Raw genomic sequence first — 13,739 nt, forward strand, 5'->3', positions numbered from 1 at the left:
GGAAATCATTTTTAATTCATAGATTGTTTTACAGCTATAATATGTGTCAGTGTTTGCTTTTTTAGAATGTATCACTGTTTGCTTTTTGTTATTTCACGGAAAAGTATAAAAATTCAAAACACGACAAGGAATTCTAAAGTTATTTTATTATGAAATTCATTTATGTAAAAAAAAATTCTATCCATTTACTTGATTGTTATATGTTATTCAATTGAATGAGTTCTTATTTGAAAAAAATTGTTTTCCTGTTAATTTATTAACACTGATGAGAAGAAGATGAACATTTTATTCAATTATTGAGTGCTAGTGTTTATTTAATTTTGATTAGGATGTGCTAGCATCTTTTCCAGAGTTGATATTCACATTATGTGCACATTGACCATGTGCACTCTGGCGTATACGTACTCTTTTTTGTATTGTTCTTTTTACTGAATATATGCAGAAGTAGGGGAAGAGAGGACAAAAACGTTCTCATTTAACACCAAAAAGTTGTTCTTTTGTGTTCCGAGCACTATAGAAAGGTCTGGAAAGGTTTTTTTAATTCTTAATTCCATTGATAAACAAAACACTCAAACTTTATCTCCTTACATAATTTTCAAAGAGTTTTCGATTATGTTTTAACAGTTTTAGTGATTAGTGACAGGGATTTTCAAGCGTTTTGTTGTTTATTACATTTGAATGTAATCCATATTAAATAAAATGCACGACTGGGTCGCACGAACTTGCTCTTAGAGTTAAAGTTGCTTAAATTTTTAAGACTTTATATAGAAATTTGGAAAAAAAAATAAAATTCGTTTTTTAAAAATATAAAATAAAATCTAAAATTGAATTGCCCTCCAAAACAAGTATGCAGTTTTGATTGATATATTAACATGCATTTTTAGAAAAAAAATTTTCAAAATCGTTAGAGCCGTTTTTAAAAAAAATAATTTTTTATAAATAATTTTAATAAAATTGGTATGCCATTTTGTAGAAATCACTAATCAACATCTAAAAACAAAATTTCAAAAAAATTCAATGTCCTGTTTTCGAAAATTTGATTTTTCAAAAAAAAAATTTCAAATTTTTTTTAAAAATCCAAAAATTATTTTTTTGGAAATTTTATTTTTGGTTTATACTTAAATTATATATGTACATGCTTCTTCACAAAAAGTTTCGTTGAAATCGAATAATCAGTTTCGGAGATAATCGGATTTGAAAAAAACCGTTCTATGGCAGGTACCGTTAATAATGATTTTCAAAAAAAAATTTTTTCATTGGAAGATAAACCTTAGCTTAAAACTAACATTTGAATTTTTTAAACAAAATCGTTGGAGCCGTTTTCGAGATATTTCAATTTTACTTAAATCGGTATATGACATGTACCGTTATTTTTGGTCCAAAAAAATTAATTCCAAAAATCCCTCTGGAGAGTCGCCAAATAACGCTACATATAAAGTTTGACATTAATCGGTCCATCCGTTTAGGCTGTAGCTCCTTATACAGACAGACAGACAGACAGATAGACAGACTGACAGACAGACAGACAGACAGACAGACAGACAGACGGACTTCCAGGACCCACTTTTTTGGCATTGTCTACCATCGTAATGTCATGGAAAAATGTTATCTCAACTTTTTTTTTTTGTACGAATGCATAACTTGATATATAGTACCTATATCGCAAGTAAAAATACCTTAAGGTAATGTGCTATTACCTTTTATTTTACCAAAATTTTTTACCAGAATCGTTTTTTAAAGTTGTATCATTGAATAATTATAAGAAAGCACGTATACGCCACAGTGCACGTGAACAACATGCACATATTGTGTACTACTTTGGCCTTAGTTCCAACACACCCAAATCGATATTAAATAACACTTGGACTCAATAATTGAACAACAACTTCATCTTCTTTGTGGTCAATATGTTAATAAATAACAGAAAAAAAAATTATTTCTAATAAGAATAAAAAAATATAAATTTAAAAAAGGCGACTGTGGTGTCAATTCTCATTCATAGCGGATTTTTTCGCGGGGCTACTGCGATGTTTAATTATTCAATGATTTTAAAAAGAATTGTCCTCTCTCTTTCATTTTAAAGTTTTCTCGTAGTTGGAGATGAATATTTTTGTTGGAAAATTTCAGATTTGTAGATAGGAATATTTGAACTAAGTAGAACGCATCAAAATAAATGAATTAACTAATTTTATTACCGTAGCAATTTTATAATAAATAAATTTAAACCCCTAAAATTAATTATTGTTGTAAATATTAATACTCTTATCAACCCACACCAAAATTTTTCCAATGTTATTTGCTAATAAGAAGACTGTGGAGACGTCTAATCATGAATTCCAACGGTAGAGTACACAGGTAATTAAGTCTAAGCTCCTTAATTGAAAATAAATACACTAATCTCCAATAACATGACTGAGGGCGAGCAGCAGAGGCGCTTTTGTTCTTCTTTCCAGCTGTAATTCCTTTGTAATTTGCTAATATTTGACCCAAATGATTAAGCTAATATCATGCCGTTTCTTTTCTTTCTTCATGTATACCCGTCCTACCAAAAAATATCTACCCTTCAAAACAACACAATAAAACTTTTATTGAGTCACTTACTTTGCGTTAGCAATTTGATCCATTTTAATGACATCCCAATTCCCTCAATAAATTTGACGGAGAGGAGAGGACCAACAGCTCTAAGGAAACATTCACCTGAAAGTAAAGATGAAGATTTTGATGTGATGAAATTTCTTAATGATTTTTCGGATGATAAAGTGATAATGACACGTTTTCACCATAGCAACAATGTCGCGTGGTTGTGCTAGCAGATATACCTTTTGCGTAAGATTAACTACCCTTAGTCTCATCGGCCATTTCCTTGCAAAACAGTTTGTCTTTGTAGATATGTTTGTATGTATATATTTCTATGAATATTCTTATTTTCCCTTTTCAAAACCAAATGTAAAAGATTGCAAGCTTCTTCTCTGTATACGATGATGATTGTGATGACGGCGGCGAACTCACAACAATAGCATTTCACTAAGTGAAAATTGTGGTTGAACGTACAAGTCTTACATTTATAGGTATATACAATTCAATGAATATCATTCGGATGTTGTGTGATGATGAACCATAGTAGCAGGAAACAGGATGTAGATTTTACGTTAAAGCAATTTATTATTATCTACATCAGAATCTATTAGTATTCATGTCGTTTGGGGTATTGTGTTATATATTTCATTTACACATTTCTAGCATCAGGAAAATGCTTGTTTATAATACATATGTTACCTGAAATTAAATAATAATATAATTTTATAATGAAAGCAAATATTGAACATGAAAAAAAAAATAATATTAAATTGGACTAATTAAAAAGGAACAAAAGAGCTCCTTTGTGTAAATTAGCTATTCAAACAGGTCTCCTTCAAGATATTTTTGTTACCAAAATATGTCAAAACCGTAAGGACGTGGTAGCTACTTCAACACACAAATTTCAATTACTCTTAAGATCTAGTTATATGTGCGTTTGTGGTCTATTAACTAATACTGTCAAATGTGTATACATATACATCGTATGAAAATGTGTTCCAATACACTCAGAGAAATAATATTTAGTTTTTTAAGATATTTTAAAAATTCAATGGAAATTAACAAATATCGAACTATTTTTGATTAAAAACCTAAGTCAAAATAGTTGCTTGTTTTTGTGGTACCTAACTCAGTACTGAGCTGAGTAAACGTTTTACACTGTTAACTTAACAGCAACAAATGACTACTTTTATTTATTATAAATAATCCTTTGTTGTTGAAGTGTCAAAAATATGCAATTCTTAAAAAAAAATCCAAATACACCACAACTAACAAATTACTTTTGTATATCCTAAGGAATCATTTGCTTTAGTTGACAGTGCAAAATTTTACAGATCGAAATACTAATTTAAAACAAAAATGCGTTTTTTTTGTCGTAGATTTGTAATAAGAACTTAACTGTTTAAGTAGTCACACTACATGATAGTTAAAATTCATTAAATTTTAAAAGTCAAGTATATACCCAAAGCATGCTCCTAAGTTCAAAGTTTAAAATTTCTTAGTCAGTTTTCTTCGCGTGTGGTTCCTATTGTAGTAAATTTATATACCTACCTACATATGTACATATGTTTCAGCACATAAAAAATAAAATTACTAATAAACATTTTCTAAGAGTTGTGGAGGTTGTGCACATTAATGAGCAACCATGGAAATTCAAGTTAATTATACACCTCTACATTATTACATATTTCTAATAAAGACATTTTTATATTGAGACATTTTTGAAACCTAATTTTTATCAATGAAAAAAGTGTAGGTAGCTAGCAGGGGCATACATACTACATACCATTGGGACAGCCGCTGCTGTGCCCCAGGACCTTCGACCAACGCGTTGCGTCGGATGCAAAGACCTTACAGGAGATCAGCAGAAAAAAGTTCTGTTTAATAAATAAAATAACGAGACAAACAGATCTTATGTAACATTAGATAACATTAGCTTCCTAATTTATGACATTAATCACCGAGAACACAAGAAATACAAATTATTGTAAAATTGCTTGGGGTCCTGAACCATTATTGAAAAAATTAATTGTATTGGGCTTCAGAAAAATTAAATGGATTTTTTTAATGGTTAATATATAAAAATATAAATTAGCGTTATTAACATTATTTTGTATTATAAAACAGCACTTCAAGACAGTCCAGGCGATTTTTTGAGGACTTTACAAACAGGAACTCCAACAATAAATTAAGTGTTTTGAGGCTAACAGACATAATGCATTATGCATTTTCTATCATCTTACCTTTCAGAGGCTCAAGAAAATTGAAAGGATGTGCTGATAGTAAATAAATACTATTTCAAGAGTCCTCTGTTCGTTATCTGCAAGAAATTTTTTTTTCACGATCTACATATAAAGATAATGCCTATATTTTTTAAAATCTCACAACTGAAATTCCGAATTTTTAAACACACAAGTTTTCGAAATAAAAAAATATGTAAAGATACAATTCGATTAAAATGTTTATTTTTAAGTTTAAAAAAAATTAATACAGACTTAGGTACTTTATTTAATTTTTTTTATTTCGGTTAAAGTTTAAAAGTTAACCCAAGTAACAATTTCAAACCTCGGTTACAAAATAACCAAAGTTATAAAATAACTGCAAATAACCGCGGTCAAAAAGCGGCTATAAACGGGTTGTTAAAAGTCTGTGGTTAATTTTAGGTTAGAAAAAAAACCCAGTATTTTCGAAGGTTTGTTTTGGGTTAAAATTATACGTAAAATAAACTTTTTAGTCATAAATTAGTTTAAAAAATTCCATTTTTAAACTAAGGAAATATTTTGGCTATTTATTTACTTTTATTAAACCCAGGTTACATTCTTGTTATTTTTTCAACCCAATTTTTTTGGTTAAATTATAACCTCAGTTTGAAGTTGGTTTTAAAATAACCAAATTTCTTCAAAAGTTTCGGAAAAGTATTTAAATAACTCGTTTTTGACACAAAGTCATAAATAAGTTTTTAAATAACTTCTAGTTTTGTGTTTTAAGGGTTAAAAAATAACCAAATTTTGGCTCCAAGTTTGAAGTAAGTATTTTAATAACTTTTTTTTTCGCACAAAAAGTTTTTTTTTAAGTTAGAATTTAACCAAATCTGATCCCAAAGTTTTAAGTAAGTATTTTAATAACTCTTTTTTTACCCAAAAAGTTATTTATAGGTTATAAATTAACCAAATTTTATCTATAGTTTGAAACGAGTTTTTAAATTACTCACTTTAAGATGGAAGTTGTTTATTGGTTTAAAATTAACCCATTATAGAACCTAAGTTTAAGGTGAGTTTCTAATTAACTTCTTTATTTTTGTCTTTTATGGGCTAAAAAATAACCAAATTTTCATTACAAGTTTCAAGTAAGTATTTAAATAACTCCTTTTTTACACAAAAAGCTATTTATAGACTAGAAATTAACCAAATTTGACCTTAAGTTTGAAACGAGATTTTAAATTACTGACTTTTTACCATTAAAGTTGTTTATTGGTTTAAAATTAACCCATTATAAATCTTAAGTTCAAGGTGAGTTTCTAATTAACTTCTTTATTTTTGTCTTTTATGGGCTAAAAAATAACCAAATTTTCATTACAAGTTTCAAGTAAGTATTTAAATAACTCCTTTTTTACGCAAAAAGCTATTTATAGACTAGAAATTAACCAAATTTGACCTTAAGTTTGAAACGAGATTTTAAATTACTGACTTTTTACAATGAAAGTTGTTTATTGGTTTAAAATTAATCCATTATAAATCCTAAGCTTAAAGTAAGATTTTAAATAACTACTATAAGTACGTATAAGTTTTTAATCAACTCGTTATTTACCTTTTAACAACCCTGGCAATTTTTCAACTAAGTTCCAACCCAATTTCAACTAACCAACAACTCTCCACACATACACATTCACCATACTCGAGCGTCGCGCGTCGCCCATCATATTTTTGTCTCTCATTTTTCTCAGATCTCTCAGTATTCTTTTGTGGCTGGTGGTAGCAAGTTATTGTGCGAGAAAGTTTTTGTGAAAAAATATAAATTAAATAAAAAAAAATATCTGTCTGTGAAAAATTATTAAGAGGTAAGTTATTTGTTTATAATTTATTTTAAATATTGTTATTTGTTTATAATTTATTTTAACCCTTTGCTTCCTAGTGGTTTCAGCATGATACCACCTATTAATTACTTTGTTAGTTTTTTTTACTACAAAATGGACTTTTCCTTTTGTACTCTCAGCTCAAAACATTCCTTATACAATGTTATTACTAGTACAATCATTATTTTTTTCATTTTAGTGTGTTGTTAGAAAATATCAAAACTTTTTTTCAAGATATTTGTATTTTTTTCCGGGAGCGAAGGGTTAAATATTAAATATTGTTTAATAAATAACTTCAGAGTATAAAAAATAACTTCTGAGTTTGAAAAATATCTTCTGAGTTTGGAAAATAACTTCTGAGTTTGAAAAATATCTTTTGAGTTTGGAAAATAACTTCTGAGTTTGAAAAATATCTTCTGAGTTTAGAAAATAACTTCTGAGTTTGAAAAATATCTTCTGAGTTTAGAAAATAACTTCTGAGTTTGAAAAATATCTTCTGAGTTTAGAAAATAACTTCTGAGTTTGAAAAATATCTTCTGAGTTTGGAAAATAACTTCTGAGTTTGAAAAATAACTTGAGAGTAGGCATACAGATAACTTAGCGCGTCTTTTCATTTGTCTTTCTCATTCCGCGTTATTATTCCAAGCTTGACTGTTGATAAAATCACTATAATAAAAATGTATTCTATCATTAAAAATAAAATTTGTAGTAGAACTACTTTTAAAAGAAAAGTTAAAAAAATAATATTAGAAATGCGTGAAAAAGAAAGAATTAAAAATCTTGAACAAGTTTTTCTTAGCAAGAGGTTATTTGAAGTGCAGCAACACCTTTCGGAAAATGAAATAAGTGCTAATTGTGAACAAGGTTTTTCTAACACGAAATTTGAAGAGTTGCAACACCTATCGAATATTATTTCTGAACATGAAAGTGACAGTGAAAATTCTGGAAACAATTGTGTCGCTGTCTCAACTAATTTTGAAGCTATTCCAGAAAATTTAAAAAAAAACTTAGTATTATGGGCTATTCAGCATAACATATCGAATATTTGCTTGCGTGATTTGCTTAACATTTTGCATAATTCTCATCCTTATTTGCCATTAGACCCTCGAACATTATTACAAACTCGCGTTTCCCTTGAGAAAATTTTTATCGAAGTTCCACCTGGTAGATACTGGCATTTCGGTTTGGTTCGCGCTCTTACTAAGGTTTTTGAAAGTGTTCAGACATGTCAAACAGTAATATTCTTGGACTTTAATATTGATGGGATTCCTGTTAGCAAAAGTTCAAAGGGCCAATTTTGGCCTATTTTGTGTTCACCAGATGGTTTTCGTGTGCCGCCGCTAGTAATAGGTGTTTACTACGGAATGGCAAAACCTTCAAGTGTTAATGAATTTCTGCGATTATTTCTTGAGGAGGCTGTTAACATTGATGATTTGAACATTGGTTCCAAAAAAATAAGTTTTAAAATCAGGAATTTCATCTGTGACGCCCCCGCTCGTTCTTATTTAAAAGGAATCAAAGGGCATAATGGTTATTTTGCTTGTGAAAGATGTAATGTAGAAGGGGATTATAATTACAAATCTCACCAAATGTGTTTTCCAAACCTATCAAAATCACTTCGCACGAATGATTCTTTCCGGGCTGGGATACACGAAGATCATCATACGCAACCATCTCCATTAGAAAAACTTCCAATAGATATTATTATGAATTTTCCTCTAGATTACATGCACTTGTTGTGCTTAGGTGTCATGAAAAAATTGTTGGTTACATGGATTAAGAATAGAACCCTTAAAACAAAATTCTCGGCAAAAAACATTGAGAGAATCTCTAAGACCTTAGTATCACTACGAAAATATGTTCCATGCGACTTCAATAGAACACCTCGTGGACTTGATGTGATAAGCTTTTGGAAGGCCACTGAATTTCGTATGTTTTTGTTGTACTTAGGTCCGGTTGTTTTGCAAAATGAAACTCATGAAGAAGTATATGCCAATTTTATGGAACTACACTGTGCTGTTTCAATATGTTTGAGTAAAAATAAACAAGTTTTTGTTGATGTCGCACAGAGTCTGTTCAAATCATTCATATATAACTTTTCTAGTATCTATGGAGCTGAAAACATAAGTTATAACGTTCACAATTTATATCATGTCGTAGATGATGTTAAATACCATGGACCTTTAGATAATATAAGTGCTTTCAAATATGAAAATCGTTTACAATATTTAAAACGTCGAATAAGATCTGGAAACAGACCCCTGGAACAAATTGCAAATAGGATTATCGAAGATTTTGAGAATGTAGATCTAATTGATGTAGATGAAAACAAAACTCCTATGCTTTATATGAAAGATAGGAATAAAATATGCAAAATTAAACACTGTGTTGGAATCTATAGAGCAATTCAGCTTCAACATTTTGTTTTGAAGTCGTCACTTGCAGATAGTTACTTCTTAACAAACTCAGAAGAAATTGTTAGAATGGAGTTTGCAACATATCGACATGGCATCCCAGTTATCTATGGTTCAAGCTTAAAACAAAAACAAAATTTTTACGAAAAACCGTTCTATTCTAAATTTTTAAGCGTTTATAAATCAAATGAAGAAGAAAATTTGCCTAATTTTTATAACATAGAAAATATTTCCTCTAAATTTTTCAAAATAACTTTACCAAACACTGAATCTGTTTTTTTTCCATTAGTACATTGTTAATCAAAATGTATTGTGTTGTGGAGACGCTCGAAGATGAAGGGAAGTTCGTGACGGCAGTTCCCAAAAATTGGGTCATCGATGGAACGAAGCTATTATGGCCAAAGTCCAAGAAAGATTCCATTTGCGGTCGGAAAAATTGCATCACAGCATCGGATGATTGGCAAAGCATAGCATGCAAATTAATATTTGATGACATCGGTAAGATACAAGTTTAACTACATCTTTTTTATTTTATTTTTATTAAGTTCACTTAGACCACTTTTCTCCAAGTAAAATTTTATTCGTATCTAAACTTAAAGCAGTTTATCCTGGGGGCCTATTTTTGACAGCTTAGTTACGTTAATTTTGATACACTTTAGGTCCCCTTTCATATACTTAAAGTAATCGCGGTTATGGCCTTTCAATATTTTTATATTTGAATAACGCTTCATAATATTCTACACAATGAGATTTATTACAGAAATTAAAGTTTTTTAGACCGGTCTTTCTTATATAAACACATTACATTGTCATCGAGTGCAATTCAGCATCAGCCAATTTGCAAAACAATATCGCAAATTTCGCGAAGAACAATGGCGCCTTAAAACACGACTAGCAGGTGTTTTTGCGAGCGGGTGCAATAGCAAAACTCACAGCAACCCTTTTTCTCTTCGTTCACGACAGCGTGCGTGAACGAAAAGGCGTCACGGCGCGGCGCCCACGACTACAATCGACATGTTGATCTTGTGTGATCGATACAAGAGCAATAAAACAATAAAACATCGACCTTTTTTCACTTCACTTCGTTGACAAAATCAATAAGTGTACTGTACAACAATAAAACAATAAAACCGCGACCTTTTTTTTACGTCGTCCAAGACAGCGCGCTTGAACAAAGCGCCACCCGCGACCGACGGTCGACTTGTTGTTCTTGTGTGTTCGATACAAGATCAATAAGTGTACAGCGATAAAACAATAAAACAGCGACCTTTTTTTCGCGAAGAACAATGGCGCCTTAAAAAAAAATTTTCGACCAGCAGGTGTTTTTGCGAGCGGGTGCAATAACAAAACTCACAGCAACCCTTTTTCGCTTCGTTCACGAGAGCGCGCGTGAACGAAAAGGCGCCACCTACAACATTTAAATATACATTTTTAAAAAGCTAGAAACTTAGTCATATTTGTAAAATTAAAATTAAGTTAATTGAATTAAGAGCTTTTGAAAGAATGGTATCTGAACTCAGATTTTTGAAAAAAAAAAATTATTGAAGAAATTTTAAGATGTCGTTTTTTAAACTTTTTCGTAATATAAAATGCATTTATTTTCAAATTTTTCTGACCACATTTATTACGATTTGAAATTATAAAAGAAAATGTCAATATGTATTACGGTTTATGAAAAAAATTAAAAAGTATTTCATTTTCGAAGAACTTTTTTTAATAGAAGTTTTGAAAAAAAATTTTACTTATTTGTTTTTTAAAGTTCAACATCTAAATATAAAGTCATTTTTTCTTCAGTCAATAGCCCTTATTGTTGAAAGTTAAATAGCAAAAATTTAAAGTTCTTATTTACCAAAGTCTTTGAGAAAATTAATTATTTCAAAGCAAAAATTCAGTTTTTATAAAAAAAACCCATTGAAATTGAAATTTTTTTCAAAAACTCTTGATTAAATTTAGTGGATTTAAATTTAGGAGATAAGAATGAGCTTCTGGCTTTTTAAAAATGTATTTTAAAATATTGTAGGTGTTGCCGTTGTTTTCAAAATATTTTTTTTGTGTTTAAAGTCAGATTATGAGAAAATTGCATTTATCTCTTAAACGATGGAAGATTGTCCCTTACTCCCTTATATTTTTTTTCCTTAAATAACCTAGAGAATCTTTTGCTATCATTTGTTTTATGAAATTTAAGAAAAAAAATGGTTGTGTTCAAAAAAAATTAAATTGTAATTTTAAAAAACAATACGGTAACATCGGCAATTTTTAATCTATAGACTTTAAAGCATTTTTAATTGCCTACGTTTGAAAAAAAATCGTCAAAATCTGAGCTGTTCGGCCGGTCTTAAGCCGCTTCACCTTTTGAACAAATATTTTCTTGTATCCCTTTCATGCCACTTATATTTACGACAAAACATGTATTTCCTTTTAAGGTTCCTGGGAGGAAGCAGTTCAGAAGGAAAAGGATGCCGAGTATTTGTCTTCTTCTGAAGAAAATACGGAAGAAGTGACCATCGACACCAATTCTTCGGAATACATGACAGATATGAACAAATTGATGTCAACTTTGATTCCTAATTCTGGTAAGTTTAAAATGTATAAACATGGGAACAAAGTTACTAATTTTGTCATACTTACTTCTCATTTTCAAGACGTTTCCTCGTTCACCCCCCCAAATGAAGATGTTACCATCACTAATGTCATTTCCGACTTATACACGTTTGAAGGTAAAAAATGTATTTTAGCACTAGTACAATTTTCAAAGTCGTTTTTAAACTCCAGCTTATCTTAGACTGGGGTTTATCCAATGTTATTTGAATAGGATAAACCCCAGTCCCTCTTAGTAACAGCTGAGATAGCATATTAGTTCTTTCACTAACCGTATTACTTTTTTTTGTATATTACTATAACTCTTATTTTTAATTGTTTATAGGCCCCAGCACCAGTACCCAATTCAAGGAACTGTCGTCCAAAATAGACGAAATTTTGGAAAGACAGCGTTCCACTGAGGTGAAGGTGCAGGCCATGCAAGGAAGGCTGGAGGCATTCATGGCGAAGTCCGAAGTTTCGGTCAATTTGTTGGCGTCCAAAATTGCAAAAGAGAATGCAGAGGAAGTGGATGAGGAACTGCAACTGGATGAAATTTTCCCACTTACCTCTGTCCAACAAATTGAGGAAATCGAGGAAAAACTCCATCAAAATGCAGCATTCAAAAAAAAATTGGTAAGTACCAAAATATACGAAATATGCAATTTTCTCACAATCCGACTTCAAACACAAAAAAAATATTTATAAAACAACGGCAACACCTACAATATTTTAAAATACATTTTTACAAAGCCAGAAGCTTATCTTAAATTTAAATTCACTAAATTTAATTAAGAGTTTTTGAAAAAATGGTCCTCAAACTCAGAATTAAAAAAAAAATTTATTAAAAAAATTAAAAATGACTTTTTTCCAAACTTTTTCTAATAAATATTATCAGTTGAATTCCGAAGCAGAAAAGGTAATATATATCACACTTTTGAAAAAACAATTAAAAATAACTTCAATTTCAATTGGTTTTTTTTTTTGATAAAAACTGAATTTTTGCATCCAAATAATTAATTTTCTAAAAGACTTTGGTAAATAAGAACTTTAAATTTTTGCTATTTAACTTTCAACAGTAAGGGTTATTAAATAAATAAAAAATAATTTTATGTTTAGATGTTGAACTTTGAAAAAAAATAAGATACATTTTTTTTCAAAACTTTTATTAAAAAAAGTTCTTCGAAAATGAAATTCTTTTTAATTTTTTTCATAAACCGTAATACATATTGACATTTTCTTTTATAATTTCAAATCATAATAAATGCGGCCAAAAATATTTGAAAATAAATGCATTTTATATTACGAAAAAGTTTAAAAAACGACATCTTAAAACATATTTTTGTTTTCTTTCAGGTCCGTAAGTTGAGCTCCTATGGGGGGGCCAACGGAATGAAAACGATCCGCACTATTTGCAAGTGCATTTTTACGGATCCACTACTGGCAGAACATTCTTGGCTGGGGACTAATGCCAAAAAAAGTTTCAGCCAATACAAATTCCTGTATAAAGGCTTTTTGAAGCAAGCCCCATTTCGAATGGGAAAACCGTCCACGTAAGTTAAAAAATAAAATTATAATCAACATTTAAGTTAACATTTTTCTCATTACAGAAATACCAGTTCCAACACCAGCTCCTCTGCCTCTGACGGGCAATCCACAACATAATTAAGTTAAGCTATTTTTTATTTTTAGTTTTAGTTTTACTTTTACTTTAAGTTTTAGTTTTAGTTTTACTTCATTAAATAATGTTTCACTAAACTTAAATTTCAGCGTTCTTATTTCAAATATTAAATTTTCAGCTGGGAAGAATCTTATGGTTTGCAGCATGTTGGTAAGCAAACATTTTATAGGTTTTTTAAAATCTGTAAATAACCGGTTATAAAAAAGCTGTGAAGTAACGTTTATTACAGGTTTTATAAGAACCTGTACGAAGTTATTTACAGGTTTTATAGAAACCTATAGGTAAGCGGTTATAAAAAAAACCGTCAAATAACGTTTGTTATAGGTTTTATAAAAACCTGTACAACGTTTATTACAGGTTTTAAAAAAACTGGAAGAAAACGGTTATAAAAAAAACCGTTAAATAACGTTTATTACAG

General features: G+C 29.7%; 2 protein-coding genes across 3 annotated transcripts in view; one reads left to right on the forward strand and one right to left on the reverse strand.

The window, feature by feature from the left end:
- The window catches only part of LOC129914082 (phosrestin-2-like), a 63,493-nt gene that overhangs the window by 20,361 nt on the left and 29,393 nt on the right, over window positions 1–13,739 (reverse strand). The window contains exons 2-4 of one of the 2 annotated variants that reach the window (XM_055993143.1): window positions 3,077–3,276; window positions 2,820–3,024; window positions 2,602–2,697 (exon numbers count right to left, since the gene is read on the reverse strand). In XM_055993143.1, the coding sequence (XP_055849118.1) occupies window positions 2,602–2,624 (23 nt within the window). In that variant the 5' untranslated portion in view covers window positions 2,625–2,697; window positions 2,820–3,024; window positions 3,077–3,276. Of the gene's footprint in view, window positions 1–2,601; window positions 2,698–2,819; window positions 3,277–13,739 lie in introns of both variants that reach the window. The other variant, XM_055993142.1, reaches the window with a different exon arrangement.
- Window positions 9,369–13,305, forward strand: LOC129915098 (uncharacterized). The gene is made up of 6 exons (XM_055994559.1): window positions 9,369–9,561; window positions 11,487–11,636; window positions 11,706–11,780; window positions 11,987–12,276; window positions 12,997–13,193; window positions 13,251–13,305. Exons 1-6 carry the CDS (start codon window positions 9,369–9,371, stop codon window positions 13,303–13,305), a joined length of 960 nt encoding a protein of 319 aa, XP_055850534.1.

Source organism: Episyrphus balteatus, chromosome 3 (assembly GCF_945859705.1).
Source record: "Episyrphus balteatus chromosome 3, idEpiBalt1.1, whole genome shotgun sequence".
In the NCBI taxonomy this organism is placed as follows: Eukaryota; Metazoa; Arthropoda; class Insecta; order Diptera; family Syrphidae; genus Episyrphus; species Episyrphus balteatus.